The sequence below is a fragment of the Siphateles boraxobius genome, unplaced genomic scaffold, assembly GCF_051911475.1.
Source record: "Siphateles boraxobius isolate OS27281-9 unplaced genomic scaffold, OSU_SipBor_1 41, whole genome shotgun sequence".
Lineage (NCBI taxonomy): Eukaryota > Metazoa > Chordata > Actinopteri > Cypriniformes > Leuciscidae > Siphateles > Siphateles boraxobius.
The window spans coordinates 29,345,929-29,369,744 of NW_027509042.1; the positions used below are offsets into that span (position 1 = coordinate 29,345,929).

General features: G+C 37.4%; 1 protein-coding gene across 3 annotated transcripts in view; it reads right to left on the reverse strand.

Annotated features, from left to right (window-relative positions):
• The window catches only part of nol11 (nucleolar protein 11), a 140,150-nt gene that overhangs the window by 43,990 nt on the left and 72,344 nt on the right, over window positions 1–23,816 (reverse strand). For all 3 annotated transcript variants that reach the window (XM_077199108.1, XM_077199110.1, XM_077199109.1), the window contains exons 6-11: window positions 23,394–23,451; window positions 23,150–23,291; window positions 22,861–23,064; window positions 12,438–12,514; window positions 12,205–12,325; window positions 12,003–12,100 (exon numbers count right to left, since the gene is read on the reverse strand). In XM_077199108.1, coding sequence (XP_077055223.1) covers window positions 12,003–12,100; window positions 12,205–12,325; window positions 12,438–12,514; window positions 22,861–23,064; window positions 23,150–23,291; window positions 23,394–23,451 — 700 coding nt within the window. The remainder of the gene's footprint in view (window positions 1–12,002; window positions 12,101–12,204; window positions 12,326–12,437; window positions 12,515–22,860; window positions 23,065–23,149; window positions 23,292–23,393; window positions 23,452–23,816) is intronic.

The window sequence follows — 23,816 nt, forward strand, 5'->3', positions numbered from 1 at the left end:
AAGCAATATCAATTTCATAACATTATTTTATGCAATTGTAACTTTTCAGTGTAAATGATTTAATTTGATCAGCCCTACCTAGGGTAACAGCCCTATAATGTCTTATTATTCTAAATAATTTAATGTTATGAAATTGATTTAAATATACAAATAAGAAACGTTGGAAAGTATGATACTACTTTTTAAACATAACACTAAACCGCCAGTAGGTGGTGGCAGGCGACCGTCTTAATGAATGAGTCATTGATTCATTCATACAAACGATTCGTTCAAATGGCTGATTCATTCAAGAATGAGACAGATGTTTATGAATGGGTCATTGAATCTTTGACTCAACCGATTCGTTCAAAATGCTGAATCATTCAGTGATGAAAACAGGTTGAGTGTTCCTGTGAGACGCGCCGTGGTTCTGCTGTGATTTTTGTTTGGAACTATTTTCGCTGCTGAAACAGAACAAAAACAGCCAATATTGCATCTAAAATATAAGTGACTTAATTTTAACTGTTTATTGAACTGTTGTAGGAAATCAATGTCACATTTTCAATCGTGATGGTATTCAGGAAAAATTGAGTTTGCTTAACATACAGGTTAAGCAAACTCAGTAAAATTCTCTTTTACTTGTCCTTTCAAAAAATACAGTTGTCCAGCAGACAAGCTTGCGGACAAGCGTTAATGACGAGTCATTGTCACGATTCGATGCTTCACTGGCTATTAGACGGACATTGGGTCCGTCAGACTGGAGAAATTTTAGCGGTAATGTGACCAGAAATATTTAATACCCATAGAATCTGAATTTAAGACATTTTAATACTTTTTAAGGCCTTTTATTAGGAAAACTTTATTTAAGACATAAAGACTTTTAGGACCCGCGGCCACCCTGAAATATTGCATAAGGCCATCCTCAGCCTTACAGTAGGCTACTTGTGACACTCCATCTGACAAAATTTTTTGTTTAGCAATCAATGATTGTTTATATGTACTGGGCTAACGTAGTTAACATTACAGTTACTGTGCTGTAACTTTGGCTATGTTCACTGCATATTCCACAAATGAACGTGCCATAACGGACATGCAATACTAACATTACATTATCACACCAAGTACTTTCAGTCACTGGCTGTTTACACCTTACCCCTTCATGCATTTTCTGTGATCGGATAGCTATCCGATCGTAAAAACACCAGGTGTAAATGCACTCCGAAACGCATTCGAGACGGATTTGAATCCGATCACTCAAACCACTTCAGGAGGAGGTCTGGGCTGCATTCCAGCCGAAACTGGATGAGTGTAAATGCATCTAGTTGGTGAAACCACATATGTACATTTTACTCCTCCCAAAAATGCTAAAAAATAAACATGTGAGAGCGTGATATAGGCTATATGTAATGTTGTAGCAAGATATGAAGGCGCTACTGCAACACGCATTACCGCAGATGAGAAGCTCTATTCATCAAGCCAACGAGAAAACCTAAATGCCCCGTTCAGACAATTTCAAGCATTTGGACCTTGAAAACACAACATCAAAATTCAAGCATTTTCAAGGATTTCAAACACCCATACGAACCCTGAATATGAAAATGCAACAATATGCATCGTGGATAGTGACAATATGCATTGTGTATACAGTAGGTAGTCAACCAGAATGCCTATTACCGCCGCGCCAGCCGCAGCGGCAAAAATAAACCAGTCGCATTTCAAAGTCATTCGCAAAATGACCGCAAGGTGGCGCAAAGGGATACTGTGCAAAACAGCAGCAATTGCTGCATTTTGAAATGTAAGTGGGGTTAGTCAATTAAAGCTGCAGTAGGGAGTTTTGAGAAAATGTTGACTAAAGGCTGATTTATACTTCTGCGTCGGACATACGCCGATTAAATTATCAGCAAAAATTCTCACCCCCATGTCATCCAAGATGTCCATGTCTTTCTTTCTTCAGTCGAAAAGAAATTAAGGTTTTTGATGAAAACATTCCAGGCTTTTTCTCCATATAATGGACTTCAATAGGACACAAACGTTTCAAGGACCAAATAACAGTTTCAGTGCAGCTTCAAAGGGCTTTAAACGATACCAGACGATGAATAAGGGTCTTATCAAGCGAAACGATCAGTCATTTAAAAAATAAATAAAAAACTTTAAGTTTTATAAGCACAAATGCTCGCCTTGCTCTGTTCTGTGATCCACGTTCGTTATCCTGTTCGAACTCGTTCATCCAAATTAACGAATCTTATTTCGAGTCATTTCGTTCGTTAAATGAACCTTTATTTAAACCTTGAAATGTGCGATGTGGTTTCAAACTGAATTAATCTTAGTGTTCTTTTACATTTTCATTGGTTTTTATATGGAAAGCAATACTATTTAGTTAGTCTGTTATTTTGTGTATAGCCAAGTCAACAAAACCAGTCTTTTTCTGATTTGTTCAATGTATGGATTTGTTTTGAAAAATTTCTTCCGTTGCTATGCCCGGTAATCACTCTCAGTCATCTCAATTTCGTGAATGATTCACAAAACAATAAATTAGCAGATTAAAGACGAGCTTCTTCATTTTCATTTTCTGACGCGATCGGCTGACAATCTTCTTATCTTTGATAACGTCTTTTATGCTCTTGGAAAGCCTCATTGATGTAACCTAATATGTTTCTATTGCAATGTTTTATGGTGAAATGTTTTCATTATTTATTCAATTTAATTTCAGTAATTTCAGTATTGTGATTATGAATTCGTTTAACTACAATGTTTCACTTGAATTCATCTGCTAGCAGCTTTCAATCGCTCTGGTGAGCCGCTCATTGTGAGCAGATGAGCAGAATGAGCAGATTACGGAATAGAGAGAATAAACTGACACAAGTCTAGAGCCTCTTAGCGGTTAAATGCAGCAAATACACACCCCCGGCAGTAAAAGTATTATTCTGGTTGAGTACGAACTGTAGCTCACCCAAACTACATTAAACTACTATATATAATGTTGAATATAATGTATAATAGTGCAATGGGGGGATATTTAGGGGTCCTGATAATGCCAAATGTCTTATGTTACCAGTAAAAAGTGGCCAGCATTATTTTAAAAATATCTAGTCAGTGACAGAGTGCAAGCATATTCGTCTAAAATAATTCTGTATTTTCAGCTTGAGAATCATGAATTTTTATATTCTGGTGTCTTTGTCCTGTGCATTAGTTTATCAGCACCAACTCCAAGCCTATTAATTTACACCCACAATGAAATACCAAATTTAGCATTTTAATCAACAGTACATTTTTTGTTCTACTTGGAGTATCACAATAATATTGTATCGTAAGTTCAGTATCGTGATATATATCGAATCATTACATGAGGTTATCGTTACACCCCTATGCAACAAAAAAGACAAGTATTTTCAAATTTTTGTTTTGTTTATAGTGTTTAACACAGGGGTCTGCAACTATTAGCATAGAAATTTTTTTTATTTTCCATTTAAAAACTGAGCCAGTCCCAAATACAATATACTGTAGTGCAGGGGTTTTCAAACTTTTTGTGTGTGTGGACCACTATTTGTAATCAAGAATTTTCACGGACCACCTCATAATACACATAATAAAATATATCTACACACAGTCCTTCCTGAATTAATCCGCACCTCTAAATAGGCTTACTAACATTAAAACTATAACTGGTCATCACATCAGTACAACAGCTTGTCAAAAGAAAGTTTACTGCACACAACGGCTGCCACATATTTAATTTATTTATTTACTCAAGCGCCCGAGGGCATAATCAGGTTCATTTCAGGGATGCAAACATGTATGGTCAAAAAAGAGAGAGGTAATCGAAGCCCTCGCCCCGCGGCAAATATCCAGATACTTACATTGCCGCCAACCCCTATAGGCACATATAGTAAAATGAAAATCAAATAAAGTTTTAACAAAAAAAGGTTTTATAAAAAGATAAACCTCACATATTTCAGCCTTTAAATCATTTTTATAAAAAGAATGAGTCAAAAAAAGATAAATTACTTGACATTTACATCGATGCACATTAGCTTATCTTTTATTATTAGCTAATAGTAAAATTCGGTCCGATTTTCCCGTGCCGTCTGTCGTTGCTATGCGCGCTCTCCACAACTTACTTGTGCTTAGTAGCTAATAGATTTCCACCACTGAAAAACGCTTGCTGTAGCTCTGCTACAAGATTTATTTACGGAGAAGAGAAAAACACCCGTAGTGTTTGGGTGCACGTGCATTCTTACATTCTTCATTGACTGAGCTTTCAATGTTTACGGAAAGGATTAAGCTGATTTGTTTGTTCTTGTCACATGAACTGCGGTGCGTTTCATTATGAAAAGTTGAGGTGTTTTCATCTCGCTGCGCCTAAAAAAATGAGTGCGTCACTTCAATTATGAGCCCACTTGCCATGCGCCTACATGAAATAATGAACTTGAGAGCACAAAAGACACGATATATGAACGGCCCCTTGATGAGCTACCTCCAATCGAGCGACGTGTTGGAGACCCCAGTAAAAGATACGCACCAAGAAGAAACACTAGCGTTTCACGCTTGCGCGCATACTGCTGTTTTTGGCATGCAGTATTCTGATTTGCTTATTTCCTATTTACTTGTTTGGTGGAGTCAATCCAGAATTACTGTTTGTGAAATTATAATCAGACAAATATTTTATATAATGACAAAATATTTGCCTCTGCCGCTTTCCTCTTCAGAGAACCTGTTGCTATCCACCGATCCATGTTGTGGTTCTAACGGCACTGAACTTGAACGTCACGGCCGAGCACCACTAGCCTATTTTAGTAATCACACAATAACCTGACAATTTAATTTAAATTTTATATCAATATAGGCCTACATATTCTTTTTACTTTTTATTTTTTTATGGGGATTCCTGGTAAAATGATATGATATGAAAATGATTATATTTTATTTTGCCTTTCCACGGACCACCTGCAGTACCCTCACGGACCACAGTTTGGGAACCACTGCTGTAGTGCACATACATACAAAAATACATTGTAGTTAACTTCTGTAAAATAAAGTTCTTAAGTTAAATTATGGTTGAAACCTGACTGTCCATGTTATGCTGGGATAACATGGGTCACCACATGATTATTTGATTAACAGAAATCTAAAAAAAAAAATTGGTTTACATTATTCATATTTTAAATCCTAAAAGTTTATTTTCAAGTTTAGATCAAGAAATTCACGAAATGTAGCTTCAAAACATGCAATCAATAATAAAGTAATAAACCAGAACAAAATAATCACATTACAAGTGTAAGACTGAAGAAACTAGAAAATTCCAGTCCGTCTGGTTGAGGAATGACTACTCCCCAAGAAGACAAAGGACATTTCTGGAATTAACATTTGAACTCTCCCTTGCGAAATTAGCATCACCATCCGAGACGCACCACACCGAACAGTTTACGCCTCACCCTTACAGACTACTCATCGACCCATCTTCACCCATCTCTTCTCTCCCCATACTGGGATAACCTGAAATTCACCCAAAAATCTATATGATTTATTGTGAACAATTATCATACAACAGTATACATGTTTGGTATTAGGGCTGCAACTAACGATTATTTTGATAATCGATTAATCGGACGATTATTTTTTCGATTAATCGATTAATCGGATAGAAATTAAATTAGATTTTTTTTTTATTATAACTAAATAAAACCGTAAATCAGGGTATTTATGTGTAAAAGTGTACTTTAAAAAGTGCAAAAGCCACACATTGAGTTTTACTAATATCAATATTTGCATTGTTTTTAATGATAATTGCTGATGGCAAGTTGACAAACATGATTATTGTTAAAAAAATGATATCCAACATATTATGTTTTAACACAATTTTTGTTAAAACAAATTTACACAGACATGTTGTTCAGATGTGAATATCTGAACTAAAAACAAACTAAAAACATCTAAAATATATAATTAATTTAATTTTTATTTAAAATTAATTATATATAAGGAATATAAGGATAAAGAATATAATATATATTATATATAATATATAAAAGAATAATATAAGGATAAATTGATTAAATAAATATAGAAAGACTGAAAACAATTGTGTGAATGTAGAGCCGCAGTAGATCGCGTTTGAAAAACAATTAAAACTTAGTAGACAAATGCTATAAAAAGAGAACGGAATGGAGGTAACGTTACCCAGCAAGCTAACAGGCTTGAGTAAAGGACAGGAGAAATTATGCATTAGTGCACAAGCATTCGCTGAAAACCACTGAGTACAGTGACTAAAAAACAATATTTTACTGCTGCTGTTATTAACTGCCTTTGTATTTAATGCTTCACTTTGTAAACACCGTTTTAATTTAACCTATTTCTGCGGTAGCGCTATTTTAATCCATCACTTACGTTGCGAGCGAACTGATTGCACTATGAGGCGCCGAACTGGACAAAAGCGAAGCGAACTGCGCGAGAGAGACCGAGCGTGTCAGTGCGCGCGAGAGAGACCGAGCATGTCAGTGTGCGCGAGAGAGACCGAGCATGTCAGTGTGCGCGAGAGAGACCGAGCGTGTCAGTGCGCGTTAGAGAGACCGAGCGTGTCAGTGTGCGCGAGAGAGACCGAGTGTGTCCGGGCATTAGTAGCCTAATTAATTGGTATATTGTAATATATACTAAATAAGAGGCATGGAAGTTCGATTTATGGACATCAATAATCGGTACAAACGTCTTGTTTTTAACTATTGTTTAGTAAATATAAATAATTCGAGCAGATAAACTTTCATATGGAGGATTAAATAAGATTGAATTTATGTAGTAAGATTTCATAACTAATCACTGTGCCACAACCAGGTTTTACGTTTCTTGAGCGTCAAATAACAATGACTCTGAATTTTATTCACCGACATCGGGATGTTGTCTGTGCAAGTCGTTACCACGAGAACTGTGGATAGGATAATGGCATCTGTGAGAAAGATGGATATATCGGCAGACTGCCTTCGAAGAGAGTGCAGCAAAATAACTAACTGGCCTGACTGGCATAGCTACAGGAAATGTTGAAGTGTTTTGTTTTTTGTCAAAGATGTTATAATCTTTAACAAAATGTTTAACGTTATTTGACAAGCATACACACATACATGCACACAAAAGACACCAATGCACAGAAACACAAACCGATATTTAATGAAATACATTTGTTGTGTTGTTGCTATATCACTCTAAAGACAACCGTCACCGTGTCAATTTACTGTTAATAAAATTATTTCAGCCGAAATTACCTCTGTTGTTCTATTTTTTTATTGGCCCTTTACCTGAATGTTGTTCCATATGGCTCACGAAGGTACCTGCTGATACTCTAACTCATAATTTTTAAACATTATACTTTTTTGCGCTTAAAAATTAAACATGTTTAAGACACTCGTGCTAAATTGTATTTATTGATGAGTAGTTTAGTTATTTATTTGTGAGTGGTTTTAACCGGACCCCAGTATCTAATTTCGTTCCAGCTCATGTACCATGGTTTGGAATGACAATAAAAAAATCCTTATCCTTATTTATAATAATATCATTAGATGTCATGCATGGCTTGGATGATATTACAAGTGCCAAAACATGGCCCATTTTAACTGACTTTACCATACTTTGATGGTGTAATTCTATATTTAAATACATTAAAATGGCAATACTATAGCAATGCTATAGTATTTGGCAATAATATAGTCTACTCCAAATGTCATGCTAATGAAGCAACTTGAACTTGATACAGTGCGCAAGAGAGACCGAGTGTGTCTAAGAGCGCACGCAACAGTGCGCGAGAGAGACCGAGCGTGTCCATCAACGCACTTTGAACCACAGTGACTTGTGTAACGTACAACGCCAAAATTTTACAATTTTCAATATGTTTAAGAAACTTTTTATATTAACTTATATTATTTTGTTGCACTGCAGTAGTTGTCAGTGCAACGATGTACAACGATATTTTACTGACATAAACGCGTGTGTGATATTGTACGAAGAAAGTATGCTCTCAAGAAACTTTAATTATGTAATTGATCAGTAATTTGCCAATTTTGTGGTTCTATTTAGGGACGAGTAACACTGGAGTTTGGTTTATTGAATAATAAGATATAATTAATAAATATGAAATAGTGTGTGATTTCAGAGTGGGATGACACCTAATTGAAGACAACATGTTAACATTATGTTAAAAGAGAGAAAGAAGTAAGCAAGCTACATCCTGCTAATTCAGTGGTAATAATTTAATTGTTGTTTTTTATTTATATTGTTGTCCATTAATCGAACTTCCATGCCTCTTGCTTTATTACTTGCATACCAATTACTTATGCTCGGACTGTCGAACTGTGTCATATGGCGCTTTTCCACTACACAGTACCAGCTCGGCTCGGCTCGACTCGACTCGCCTTTGTTTGGTTTTCCACTGTGTAAAAGTTGTACCTGTACCTGCTTTCGGGTACTTTTTTTCGTACCACCTCCGGCGAGGTTCTAAGCGAGCTAAGGCGATACTAAAATGTGACGTGAAAACAATGCCGACTGCTGATTGGTCAGAGAGAATCGTCACTATTCACTGCGTCATCATTGCACGCGCCAGATGGAGTATCCAGAATAACCCCGCCTTTTTTAAATAGTTTAGCCAGAGATAGTTACTAAACTTACTACTATTATTATGGCAACTCGGAAGAATAAGCCGTGGTCAAACGAGGAGGTGCAGACATTCCTTTGTTTGGTTGCCGAAGAGAGGATCCAGCGAGAGCTTGATGGGGCAACGAGGAACGAAAGTCGTCGCTATGACGACCGGGTACTATTTGTGGCGATACTTTCTGCAATGGAAAACGGAACGAAAAGCGAGCCGAGTCGAGGCGAGCCAAGGCGAGTCGAGTCGAGTCGAGCTGGTTCTGGTAATGGAAAAGCGCCATTACTGACACACTCGGTCTCTCTCGCGCGCACCGACACACTCGGTCTCTCTCGCGCGCGCTGACACACTCGGTCTCTCTCGCGCGCACTGACACACTCGGTCTCTCTCGCGCGCACTGACACACTCGGTCTCTCTCGCGCGCACTGACACACTCGGTCTCTCTCGCGCACTGACACACTCGGTCTCTCTCGCGCGCACTGACACTCTCGGTCTCTCTCGCGCGCACTGACACACTCGGTCTCTCTCGCGCACTGACACACTCGGTCTCTCTCGCGCACTGTTGCGTGCGCTCTTAGACACATTCTCTCACGGTCTCTCTCGCATCAAGTTCAAGTTGCTTCATTAGCATGACATTTGGAGTAGACTATATTATTGCCAAATACTATAGTATTGCCATTTTAATGTATTTAAATACAGAATTACACCATAAAAGTATGGTAAAGTCAGCTAAAATGGGCCATGTTTTGGCACTTGTATTATCATCCAAGCCATGCATGACATCTAATGATATTATTATAATTTAGCACGAGTGTCTTAAACATGTTTAATTTTTAAGCGCAAAAAAGTATAATGTTTAAAAATTATGAGTTAGAGTATCAGCAGGTACCTTCGTGAGCCATATGGAACAACATTCAGGTAAAGGGCCAATAAAAAAATAGAACAACAGAGGTAATTTCGGCTGAAATAATTTTATTAACAGTAAATTGACACGGTGACGGTTGTCTTTAGAGTTATATAGCAACAACACAACAAATGTATTTCATTAAATATCGGTTTGTGTTTCTGTGCATTGGTGTCTTTTGTGTGCATGTATGTGTGTATGCTTGTCAAATAACGTTAAACATTTTGTTAAAGATTATAACATCTTTGACAAAAAACAAAACACTTCAACATTTCCTGTAGCTATACCAGTCAGGCCAGTTAGTTATTTTGCTGCACTCTCTTCGAAGGCAGTCTGCCGATATATCCATCTTTCTCACAGATGCCATTATCCTATCCACAGTTCTCGTGGTAACGACTTGCACAGACAACATCCCGATGTCGGTGAATAAAATTCAGAGTCATTGTTATTTGACGCTCAAGAAACGTAAAACCTGGTTGTGGCACAGTGATTAGTTATGAAATCTTACTACATAAATTCAATCTTATTTAATCCTCCATATGAAAGTTTATCTGCTCGAATTATTGCTATTTACTAAACAATAGTTAAAAACAAGACGTTTGTACCGATTATTGATGTCCATAAATCGAACTTCCATGCCTCTTATTTAGTATATATTACTATGTACCAATTAATTAGGCTACTAATGCCCGGACACACTCGGTCTCTCTCGCGCACACTGACACGCTCGGTCTCTCTCGCGCGCACTGACACGCTCGGTCTCTCTCGCGCAGTTCGCTTCGCTTTTGTCCAGTTCGGCGCCTCATATTGTACAACCTGATGCTCGAGACAAAATACAGACATCCCGGAAGTCCCGGGAGTCTCCCGCATATTGATTGCGGCTCCCTGATGCCCGCGAATTAGTTCAAACTCCCGCGCATGCGAGACAGAAGAGACTGCTCCAAACCGTGTAGCGCGCGCGCTCGGCAGAGCGCCTGAGGGAGAGAGACCTTGCGTGTGAGTGCGTACCAGTAAACGCTCCCCGTGACTTAAGCAGACCAACTAATCGATAATGACATTCGTTGACAACGATTTTCATAATCGATTATAATCGATTTTATCGATTAGTTGTTGCAGCCCTATTTGGTATCATTTGAAATTTCTCAGTAGGGCTGGTACAATGGTCTCTAATAAAGGTTTTAAGAGTTTAGATACATTTAGCTTTCTGTGGTGGGTGGGTAATGCAAATTATCCTCTGTCCTCAGTAAGGTGTAAACTGCCCAGGCCTGGAGACTGTGATTAAAGCAAATTCCGATTGTTATCATGTTTCCATTTTAAAAACGTTTGTCTTGGACTGATTATCTAAATGAATGTTTTAAGAGGTTCAAGGCAATTTGTAATGAGATCGGCCAGTAATGCTGAATGTCTTTAAGTCCATAACACCATAAGTTCACGCTCAGGTTAGTAACGGACTAAAGCTCAGTTTTGTAGAGCTTTGGGGCACGCCAACTGAAGTTTTAGAGTTCCGCCTAACACATTGGCATTTATCAATGTATACTTAGACTGTAGAGGCTAATAATGGGTTTTCCGTTCAGAACAACAGTGCTATTAGACCAATCTAAATAGGGTGAGCCTCAACCTCTGATTATTGTAATATTCTTTGTGTACGTGGGAAACCATGGCATGATTAAACAAAAGTTACCATTAGAAGTTAAGTTGGTCAGCTTATTTCTATGGTAATGGTAGTGACCTCTGGTTAGATATAGTTTAACCACAGTTAAGTGAGTACAGATCTATGATGAAGGGGTGGATTCTGGAATCCACTGCTGCTTCAATGTATCTAATGAGTGATTATAATCAAGGTATTAATCAATATTTTTCCTTCTAAAACTCACATGAGTTGAATGACTTCTCTAGGCTTATGAGATTTTACTTTGTTATGGAAGTTACCAGTCTGATTATCGATAACGCTCTTTTCATGTATTCTCTAATGTCTGTATTTGATATCTGAATGCAGTAACAGCGCTTGCTTGTTTAGCCCAGCTTCCAGAAATGAAAAATGGACTCGTTTTGTTTGAGAAAGGTCTTCAATGTGTTAAAAAATATTGGTTCATAAGTGACCATTTCTTACCAGTTACTTTACTGATCTATATTAAAGTGTCCTCTCCTTGATAGAAAGAACATGTTATCTTGATGTTGTGAGAAGACTCTCCTTTTTATAGTTAGAGGCTAGCCAAATCCAACCTTGAAGAAGCTGTGTGTGTGTTAGTATTCTTGATTACAGGTTAAGGAACAAGTGGAATTATTGGAGATTGATTGAGTTGTTTTCTTCAACATGTCCCCAAGCTACAACATGTAAGCTACGCAATACGAGAGAACCTCTCGTAAGAGAACTAAACTTGTATTGTGAATAGGTATTAAAGCAAGAGAAAAGCCTCAGATAATAATCTGCATATACTGCCCCACTACAAAAACAGAAATCTGTAGTAAAAACTGATTTAGTTAAGTGTCTCTTACATGTCTTATTGACTTCCTGCTCTTGATTCCTGATGTCTGTGTGATGTCACCATGAGGCTGGGCAGTCCAGGAAGACAAAAGGCTGCAAGACCTGGATTCTGAAGAAGAGACAAAACGTCATGACATGTTTTTCCACATTTCATATACGTTACTCTAGAAAAGAATACAGCAGACGTTTCATATTTTGAACAAAAGTCTTTACCACTCCGACCCTGCTTCAGTTTTCCCATGGTAGCCGCGAGAGATGACTTCTGGCACTCAAAAGGAATCACTGACAGCATCTTCCCATGAGGGACGTACAGCTTCCCAGAATAACACCACAACTGTATTCAGGAGAAAGTGTTTCACTCCAGTATTAAACGTATGTATCTTTGTGAAAAGTAAAAATAATAATAATAATAAATAATAATAATAATAATAATAATAATATCACACCTGACTACAGATCCTTCCTGACATTTCTTTACTAGCCTGAAGAGTTTGGAAATGCATGTTCCAGATGCAAAGGTAATCTACGAATGACAACATTCCAATGATCATTGCACCAATCAGATATCAAGTGATAGAGAGAGAGAGGTAGGGCTGGGCGATATGGCCTAAAAAAAAAAAATCCCCGATTTTTTCACAAAAAATCCGATTTACGATTTAAATTGATTTTTTTCTGTCCCTACTTAAAATCAATCTGCAGATGACAAAGAAATTGTTCAAAACAAGTTTTAGCTATTTTGTTTTAATATTCCCTTCTGGGATTTGATCTCGATTAAAGTGCAATAAGAAACAACAAGCCAAAAAGACAAGAGGACAGACCCTGTCTGTGAAAACAATGAAAATGTAACAAAATAAAATGGGTGGATTGGGATTGGGGGGATGTGTAAGAAAAACAAAAAACTTGCATCACAATAAGTGTATTGTGATTGTCAAATTATTTAGTAACTAAACATAATTTTATTAAGTTTACTGGTATGCTACTGTTTTTATTATTGCTTAACACAAATTTCACAATTTCAATTCAATTCTTGTGATTTGATTCTGATCTTGATTCAATATAAATTCCTTTGGATAAATAGGTACAGTAGATACGTTAACTGTCTGGGGTCCTTCGGTCCAAATGGACCCGACGCATTTAAATATTTTTTTTTTTTTAAATCATAGCTTCATCGGAATGGTCTGAAATTTGGTGACTTTTTTGGTACTTGGTATATGAACATCCAAAAAAATTGGGGACAGGATTTGAATAATCTAAGTGGTTGTAAAAAAATTTGTCACACTCAGGACCTTCGGGTCCAAATGGACCCGGATAGGAAATGAATGGCAAATTGGCAAAAATGTGAAAATACCGAGTTTTTTTGTGCGTACAATCTACAAATCAGCCACGATCCAGAAAAAAAGCACACAACAGTGAAGGGGTGAATCTATAAAACATCAAAAGTGCAAAACATCCACATCCACACACACAAACACACTTTTATACATAAACAAACCAATAAATTCAGATTACCTACGTGTTTTGCATTTTTAAAATGCTCAGTTTGTCCACCAGATGGCATCCATCTCATTTCAAAAATTGCTTTCATGAGGTCTAGGCTTGACTCTAAAATGAAATACAGCTTTAAAAAAAAAAAAAATTTCTTTAAAAAAATAATTTTCTATTATATTCAATGGGGGGAAATGGGTCATATTTATTGCATAAATATTAATTATAAATCATAAAATTCTCAAAACACCAAAAAAGAAAAGAAAAAATATTATAAAAAACAAGTAAAAAAATTTGTATGATTTTCTTTTAATAAATATGAATCCCACCCTTCCGGCCCATTTGGACCCGAAGGTCCTGAGTGTGACTCTGAAATGAAGGACCCCAGAGGTGTTAATTGTTCTCCCAAAAAAAAAAATCACCTAATGCTGTAAACATACAGAAAGCCCTGTCAGCTGGTATTATTAAAGGTTAAAACCAACACAAATTAAATATAATGCGTTTTTTATTTTATAATGCGTCTAACTAACATGCGTGCTATGGGTCATTAAAAGCCATCCTGAGGTAAATATAACGTTACGTGGCATATGTTGTTCTCCAGCTGTTTTATGGACATCTTTCCGCGGTTGAAAAACACTGATCGATCGATTTTATTACATCTCGGTAAGTTTGTAGTAAAGAGTAACAGATGATAGGTTCACGTGCCGCTTGAACTGAGATCTGCCAGCGTTCTTTCACGTCACATTTACAAGCGCCAAAACGGTGTTTATTGTTTGAATTTTGTAATAAAATTGACAGAATCTGAGAGCTGAGAATCTGTTTCATATCGATAGTAACCTGCTCTGTCTTGTCTGTCGGTGTCAGTGTCCTCTTTGCTTCGCGATTTTTCTCTGCGTGAGAAAATGGATGTATGGCGTGAGATCGTGTAAAAAGTGACAGAATTGCGTCTCTCACAGTGAACTCGTGAGAGTTGGCGGCCCTGCAGATTCAGCTTGTAGCCTAAATTTTCGGCGGGTGTGGTTCTGCTGCCGCGGTCTTGCTCATTTGCCATGTTTGTGTATCTCTATCATGGCAAGCGCTGAGCCCGGTCGGAACTACGGGAGCCCAGATGGGACCGTCGGCGGTTGTTAAAGAGAAAACCGATTTTCATTCAAAAAAATCGGCGTAAACTACACATTCGAGTTAATCGATAAAATCGATTTATCGCCCAGCCCTAGAGAGAGGAATAAAAAAATCCAGCACTAAATGTCATTGATAAGAACAGGGTATATACAGGAATCATGGAATTAAATTTAATACCTTTTAAGACCTTTTTCAAGACCCCTTCCATACATTTTAAGACCTCATCACCACTTCAAGTTTTAACCGTTACATCTGCGAAACCTTACATTTATATCCTACTGATTGTAAGATAGCACAACTAAACAGTCTTAGTTTGTGATAACTGCTTATCAGTACAAAACAATTCAAAAGGGTGGGAATGAAGCACAAGATAATTAATTGAATGACTGACCCAATGCAAGGTTTATTAGAAAGAGAAACCAGAATTAGACCAATAAACAAAACAATTGACAAAACCTATTGAAGAGGGAAAATAAACCTCTCTGAGCTAAAGGGACAATGAGTTCACAAAGTATATTCAAAAGACGTATTTGTAACAACAACTCTTATACCTGTCTGCAAACCATAGCTCTTTTGTGGTACACTTCTCATGACAAACACCTGACTGGTCAGACAGTTTACCTGTGATTACCACTGAGTGCTTGATTTGATGTACAAGAGCAGAGAGTCAGTAAACGAATATTCAATCTGTAATTATTATTCGAAAAAATAAAATACTATTCGAATTTTACTACGTTGCTTTGCTGGCAGTAAATGCTGTGAATCCATGATACATCCCAATCACTTACTCGCAGTTATAATTAAATACACTGTTTGGCGCTGTGGAGCGTGTTGATTGTATTTGATCACATGTCGTCGTCAGCCTCGTGAAGTTTGGAATTACTTGAATGACAATGATCTTACTAAACGATATTACAAAACGAAATTACTTTTAATCAAATTAATTAATGATGCTGAGTTATAATATCACCACTACAATGAGAAATCACATGAAATCCAACCAGCAGTCGAATGAGGAAAGACAGCTGTCCATCACTGCATTGATGACTGCAGGTAGCGCAGCTGAATCCGAGTGAGCGAGATGATTACTTAACTGATAGCAAAATGATTTTGACACATATGCTTCCTTTAAGTTTTGTTAAAGAAGCAGTACTTAACAGAAAACGCGAAGTCCTGTTATCCGTCACTGTGTCCCTGCAACGTCTGTCAGCGGCAGCGCGTTTTCTACTCGAGCATGTGAATATTATTGTTTTTATAAACATGCAAGTGAAACAATATAAACAAGATAGATATTATGTTGACTCGAGTGTATACCTTCGTTCTGACTGTACGATAAGTGGAACGGTCTGTTTTATTAGCGTTTTTCCCCTTTAAATTCTTCTTTAAATTTTTTGTTCAACACATATTGTTTAATGTTTTCAACTGAAAGAAAACCTTAAGATGCAACTTAAGCTTGTTGCGTATATTTTATTTCCCAATTAATCAACGATGTTGGTTAACAACCGTGCATACGGGACATATGCGCTATCACGCAGCATTAAGTCATGAAGCGCGGTAACAGATGACGTCATATCTAGCAGGATTCCATAAACTACACAGAACCCCACTATTCGCTGACGCAATGTTTAAATTCAGGCAAACTTTATACTTTATGGACAAAAATACATAATGAAAAGATGATACAAGATTTAATACCTTGGAAAATGGCATTTAAGACTTTAATACTTTTTAAGGGCCTTAATTTTCTCTAAATTGATTTATCAACTTTTAATACGTTTTAAAACCCCGCGGACACCCTGAAGAATGTGAAGAGTATGGGTGTGACGACTGTCCATTTGATTGACAATTTCTGAGATTTTATTGATAACGGTAAGTAGATAATTTGTGTTTGTAAAAAAGATATTTTGTGTTTGTAAAAGTCTTACATCGTACTACCTCAATTAAATGCGGAAAATAAAAATAGAAATAAAAACAATACAAAAACACTGAAATCAGAACTGCTTTTTGGGGGGGAAACTGCAAGTAGTATAGGGCTAGGCGATAAAACGATAATTATTGAAATTCATTTTCCTCAAAATCATAACAAGTTTAATAAAAGTTCAATATAATGCTTGCACGCCAAACGTGGAACAAAATGGCGCTACTTGTTTGATCCACGCCACACATACCATTTATTAGCTCGGCTCAAAGGGCAGCACAGCGCAAGCTTACAAGAGCAAATCAGTTTACTCGCTGAGCGTTTTGATCACGCGACCACTAAACAAGTGTTGTGAGATCCAGTTGAGAAGCATCTTTTTGCACTTGAACAGACACACAAATGTCAAAAAATTCTCAAACACAGTTGGTTGTCTTAAGTGAGTGTAAATAGTTGACAAAAAATGCATAACTATATATTGGATCTGTGCAGCTCTTAAAGTTACAGCAGCCTAATGACTGCTGCTGTCTCTATAATAATGTTAATCAAACAACAAAAGACAGAAAATGTACTCGCTGTTCTTGACTGAATAACTTTTGTAACTATACGTGTAATGTATATTTTCCTTTTCTCAAAATATTATTTTTTCTATTAAGATCTTCTTCTTATATTAAGAAAAAAAGACTGAAAAGCATTTCTGAAGTTAAATGAAGTTTACTCGTAATTATTTGGATGTAAAAAAAATAGTCATTTATAAATGTTTTGAATATTCTAATCTCAAATTTGTGAAATGTAAAGACAATAAAAAATTGTTCAAAACCACAATTAATCTGTTTCTACAACTTTCACCTTTAAACTCAAAAGAAATAAGATTTGACATTTAACTTGATAATTAACCTTAAATCAGCTTGCAATACAATTACCCAAAATAACTAATGCTGACAAATTCTTTAATAAATATAGCTGCAAGCAGCCATTACCGGGGCCAAGCGCAAGAAGTGGCAACAGATGCCATCATGGGTGGGAGTGGCAGACCAATTGCAGCAAGGAGCAATAAAGACATTAAGAGAATTTTGGCAAAATGGCTGAAAAATCATATATACAGTAACTTTTAAGATGATTTAATGATTTATCACTTTCGACAAATAGGTGGTACAGTTATGAAACCGATTTGATGTGGTCAGGGGATGGTGCTGGTGGCAAATTCTGAGTTTCATAATGTTACAGGAATGCATTTGTTCAGTATACCATTTTCCATTACAAAACTGTATTGAAGTCAATGAGAATTTCACTTTTTGTTCTATTATAGCGCCACCAAGAGGCAAAATCTCACCATTTTTTTCATGTGCCCTCGGAATGAGCCCATACATGTGTGTGCCAAATTTTGTGAAACAAATCTCAATTCGCTTCGGAGTTATGACATGTATATGAAAAAACGCATCAAAAATGACTGACAGGTGACTTTGATTGAATTTTACTACCCCTTACTATCAATATTTGGGCATTTGGGCATTAATGTGTAGTTAACCAGCTATGGTTACAAACTTCTGACGGTGGTTTCGTCTCGATCGGACTAACGGTTTCGAAGATATCGGCAAATGTTTTTTAAGCGCTAAATCACAACGCTACACAAACCTTGAGACAAAACCTAGCAGGTTTAGTATCTGTGGACTCGGGAAGGATTCAGGAACCTAACGAGATGACTCCCGTGAAAATAAGTCAACCACACCCAGAGTTATAAGCATTTGAAAAATAAATTTTACCACTAGGTGGCGCTGTTTCAAAACCTCTCAGGCTCCTTCAGAGCATCGTACTGATGACCCATACCGAGTTTTGTAACAATTCGTTCATGCATTCAGAAAATACAGCATTTTAGCACATAATTCAAAATGGCCGACAGCCAAAATGGCCGATCTGGGAAAATTGGATATCGCTCGACTCATCGTGACGCCCTCAATCTAACGAGACCACTTATGATTTTTGGACAAACCGTTCAGAAGTTATAAGCAAAAATAGCCATTTTCTTGTATCTCCGGACTAGTAGGTGGCGCTGCGCCGAACGCAGCATGTAGCTCAGGTCATGCTTGTGATGACATGTACCAAGTTTGGTCTCAATACGATAAAGTGTTGCGGAGATACAGCCTTTCATCTTTTTTTGCAAGCGCTACGTAAAAAATTTCATGTATTTTTCGAAAACGGTTTGAAGAATGAACTTGAATTCCATAACTTTTTGTCCCCACTGCCTGAAGATGATCTGGTGCGATTTTGGTGAAAATCGGACAAACCGTCTAGGACGAGTTCGAAAAAGTAGTTTTTTTTTTGAACAATTCAAAATGGTGGCCATATTTTTATGACGGAAAATGACGTCATAGGGTGCAATCGAATCGTCATGAGCTTTGGAATCAGAGGAAAAAAGAATTTTGTTGATAGGCCTTACGGTTCAAAAATTATTAGCATAATACAAGTGAAATTTTGGACAGGTGGTGGCGCTAGAGGCAATGAGTTAGAGACACAAAAATTGGTGCATTTAATGTTGGGACTGTACTCTATCAGAATGTCACACCAAAACAACTTTCCCGCAAACGGTTCTATGGGCTGTCGGAAGAAGAAGAATAAGAACCGGAACAATTACAATAGGTGCCCGCACCTTCGGTGCTTGGCCCCTAATAAGAACCGGAACAGATACAATGGGTGCCTCCGCACCTTTGGTGCTTGGCCCCTAATAATAAGAACCGGAACAGATACAATAGGTACCTCCGCACCTTCGGTGCTTGGCCCCTAATAAGAACCGGAACAGATACAATAGGTGCCCGCACCTTCGGTGCTTGGCCCCTAATAAGAACCGGAACAGATACAATAGGTGCCTCCGCACCTTTGGATTTTCCCTAGGATTATTTGTTATTATTATTCTTCATTATTATTATTTCCAAAGTTTTTGCCACTTTTGGGGCCCCTTAAAGGTGCTCTAAGTGATGTCACGCAAATATTTTAGGCAAAAACATTTTTTGTCACATACAGTAAACATCTCCTCACTATCCGCTAGCTGCCTGTCCCCTGAACACACTGCCTCTGCAGACACCCCAGGCTCCAAAAACAGAAACAAAAACAAACTGTTCCAGCCAATAACTGACAAGAAGGATTTTTGGGGGGGGGGGGGGGGGGTTTGGGGGGTTAATGCGTGGGTGAGGAGGAAGGGTCTGGCTAGCCTCCGTTTTGTTTGACAATACTTTGAACGTCAACAAGAAGTGACGTCATCCAACATCGCTTAGAGCACCTTTAAAATGCTCAAAAACTCATGAAACTTTGCACTCGGGTCAGAACCCGCGGCCATTAGGCCCGGCTGAAGCTGGTACCCGGGCGTGGCAGAAGGGCTCGACAGCGCCCCCTGGAACGGGGTCTGAACACTTGTCCATATGTCAAACATGCTTGCCTGTAATATGAAACTCGGTACACATATAGACCTCATCGGGCCAAACAACTTTCGTGCTCTAAGTTTTACGCCAGCCCAACAGGAAGTCGGCTATTTAGGGTTGTTTGGAAACGTATGCTATGGAATTTGATATACTACTCCTAGCGAAATCATCCGATGGCCACCAAACTCAGCATGAAGTCAAGACATTGAGGATGATAAATTGCCAGTGGATTTTTGATCTCAAACGGTTTGGCCGTGGCGAGGAAACATTTATAGCGAGAAAAGAGAAACAAAAAGTGTTATAACTTTGTTTTACTTAGTTACAAAACTCGGTACGTACATTGTTCTCATCGAGCCGGACAACTTTCTAATTTACAGTCATTAGCTCCGACCAACAGGAAGTCAGATATTTTGGTTTGGATGTGGATTTTTTAGTTAACGGTCGAGAATTCTCTCTCTCTCTCTCTCGGTGTCTGTCTGTGTGGGGTGGGGGGCTTGTAAGGTGATAGTTTAGTTTAAACCTTTCATTGCTGATTGCTTCTGCCAGCATTAAAGGAAAATAAATGTCTTAAGCCTTGTATTTTATAAATAAGTTTTATTAATAAAAGTAAAGGCATAGAACCACTTTATTTGTAGTGCATTGACATTAGTTTAATATAATTAGTTTATTACTTAAATTAACTTGGTCCATAAACTTGATCTGAAAACCAAACACACTTGCATGTAATATGACACGAACAACATATTCCAGCATTGCAATCTTGATATTGCAGCCTGTTCATTATAGCCGTTATAAAATATAATAATAAAATAGTCAACCTAATATATAAAAATTACTTTGCTTTGTTTGAATAGTCAGTAGTACAATTCGTACCATTCAGCGTAAGCACCGCTCCACTGGGATGTTTCCAAGCACATTTTTGCGCATGTGAAGAGGATGATTTTGATTCAAATGAGTTACATGAGCCTAACACCGCTTACTTTCACTTTAAATTATTTAGTTTTGGCTTGTTTATAGTTATTTTTGTATTCTTGTTCTGTTCTGAATATTACATTTTAGTGTATTTTCTAAGCATGCAGCAAACGATAGTAGACTTTTGCATGCAAAAAGAATTGGTTAAAATTCTTACGATGGTTAATGGTTATCCGTTTAATTAGCATCCCTGTATATAGGGCTGGGCGATATGGCCAAAAAAAAGTTATCAAGATAATTTTTTTATATTAGTCGATATTGATAATTATCACGATAAATGTCAAATCTTTATTTCTTTCAAGTTTAAAGGCAGATTTTTGCTCCTAAGTGAAAGTTGTAGAAACCAGAGCGTTAATTGTGGTTTTAAACTATTCTTTATTGTCAGAACATATCATGACAAACACTTGCCAAACAGGTGAACATTTCACAAATCTGAGGTAGAACATTCAAAAATTGTCATTTTTCCTTAAATAAATATCTGAATAGAAAAGTGTATTTCTTAGTTTCTGCATGTGCAAATGGGGGATATTGTTTAGTGTAAAGTGACTTTGATGGCACGTATGTTCAGCACAGTTTGGAGTGCAGGCTGCAATATTAATATTACATGGTTTGTCTCAAAACGCATATTTGACAGTGAGTCGACAGTAAATCTGCATCCTGACTCAAGCTAAGACTACTATGTTAAATGTATGTTCATTAACAAAAACAGTAACATCTGTTAAAAAATATTAAAATATTCTGACCGTTTGAGTTTCATTAAAATTAACCATTGGTCATCCAGTATCATGCATTTAGATCATAACCACAGATAAAACCAGGCATAGCCTATAGCACCTCACTATCATGGCAAAATGTAACTATGGTTTCTATGGTATTTATGAAAAACAATAGCCTAAATAAATTATTAAATACTGTAATTATATTCCAATAGTCCTTTAATACATTGTCTACATTAATATTATAATACAATTCAATATGTATCTCACACATTTCCTGGTGCAGTTAATATTACTAGGCTACCGTTACAGTAAATCCATGGTAAATGATGGGAATTTGTAGACGGAAAAGCCTTCTGACTGTATCGTTGCGCACAATGTTTCTCCTGTTTGTCAGCGCTGTTTTATCTGCCTTTAAACTTGTTTAAATCACTGATACATTTGTGTTCTTCGCTGAACTCAAACGCTTCTCACTGGATCTCGTGAGCGAGACCGATCAGAGTAAACGCATCTGCTCTAGTGCGCTCTCGCTGCCGTTTGGACTTTGAGCCGAGCGGATAAATGGTCCGTGTGGCGCGCGGTTCAAATGACTTTATTTCAACTATTCATTTCTTTCTCTGTGGGCCTCTAGTCAGTTAACGTAGTGTGATAGCATAGTGCTACGTCACACGTAGGCTCACTATAGGCCGACGCTGGTCGTGTGATGCGTGTGACATAACAGAAGCTTACGCTATTACACTAGTGAACTGACTCAAGTCCCACAGAGAAGGAAATTAATAGTTGAAATAAAGTCGTTATTTTTGTGTTTTTTTGCGCACAAAAAGTATTCTCGCCGTTTGATAAACTTAAGATTGAGCCACTGTAGTCACTTGGACTATGTTAACGATGTCTTTAATAACTTTTTGGGGAACAAGTTTCAATCCCTTAAGAAGCCTATGGAGGAGTGATCCAGCTCTCAGATTTAATAAAAAATATCTTAATTCGTGTTCCAAAGATGAACGAAGGTCTTACGGGGTTGGAACAACATGAGGGTGAGTAAATACTGACAGAATTTTCATTTTTGGGTGAACTATCCCTTTAACATACTAGGCCACATCACGCAGTGATGCAGACTCTCAAGCTATGATATTTTTTTCAAAGTGCATGGTCAATAATCAGCTTGCACAATCAAGATATACATCAAAAATAATATTACACCACCCCTAGTGAATAAGATGGAATATCAGGATTAAGGGTGGAGCGTTACCTTTGCAAGTTCGAGCAGAGGGGTGGGGGAATCCAACCACAGCTACATGAGCCTCATCAAGCACAACAGTAGCACCAGATATCAGTTCTTCATCCCCCAGAGGCAGACTGAGACGCAGGGAGCGAGGTAGAGCCTGGACACCTTCAGCTCCTGTTGGTGAACTTCTGACTGGCAACACGCTCTCATACAAGCTGCCATTCAAATCTGAAATAATGCAGAGTAATTGGGTTGCTAGTAGTACAAAATTGTCTCTCTGGTAAGATGATAGAACAAATTAAAAGGGACTTACACAAGTACAACAGGTGTACGTTATGACCCCTACATGTGGCAGAGAAACTGATGGGTGCAGAGAGACCAGGTTCAGTCTCAATTCTGTGTTTTACAAGGGTGTTGGGGTTAAATCTTTGAACATACAGCCAGTGCTCTCCTCTCTGAAACGAACACAAAACCTTAGAGTTGATTTACAGTTTCCCCTCATTATGCACTGATAGAACAAAAGATCAACAATGATTCAAAAAGATTTCAAAGAGAACCTGTTCTGTGCTGAACAAAACAACAAGCTGGTGCTCTGCCTTAACAACAGTACTCCATCTGTGAAGAAAAAAAAAGAAATTTAACAAGGAAACTTACACTTAATTTATATAAGTCTTGGCAAAAAATAGCATTGGAGACCAAGTAGTGAGCTAATGCAGTAGTATGCAGTAGCAAATTATGGGTGTAACTTCCGTTAAGCTGTAAACAATCAGTGAAAAGGCTCGCTATATGAACGCAATACATTAAAAAAAAATGTCACAATGAGAACATTAATCTACCTTTAATTAGTTTCAGCCTTCAACCATCGAACATTAAAAGGAAATTTAAGTATAAAAGCATCCACAAGGAACTTTCAACAGACCATGAATAACCACAAAAGTGCAATTCTTTTCACAGCAATAACCGAGGGGTTAAATATCAAT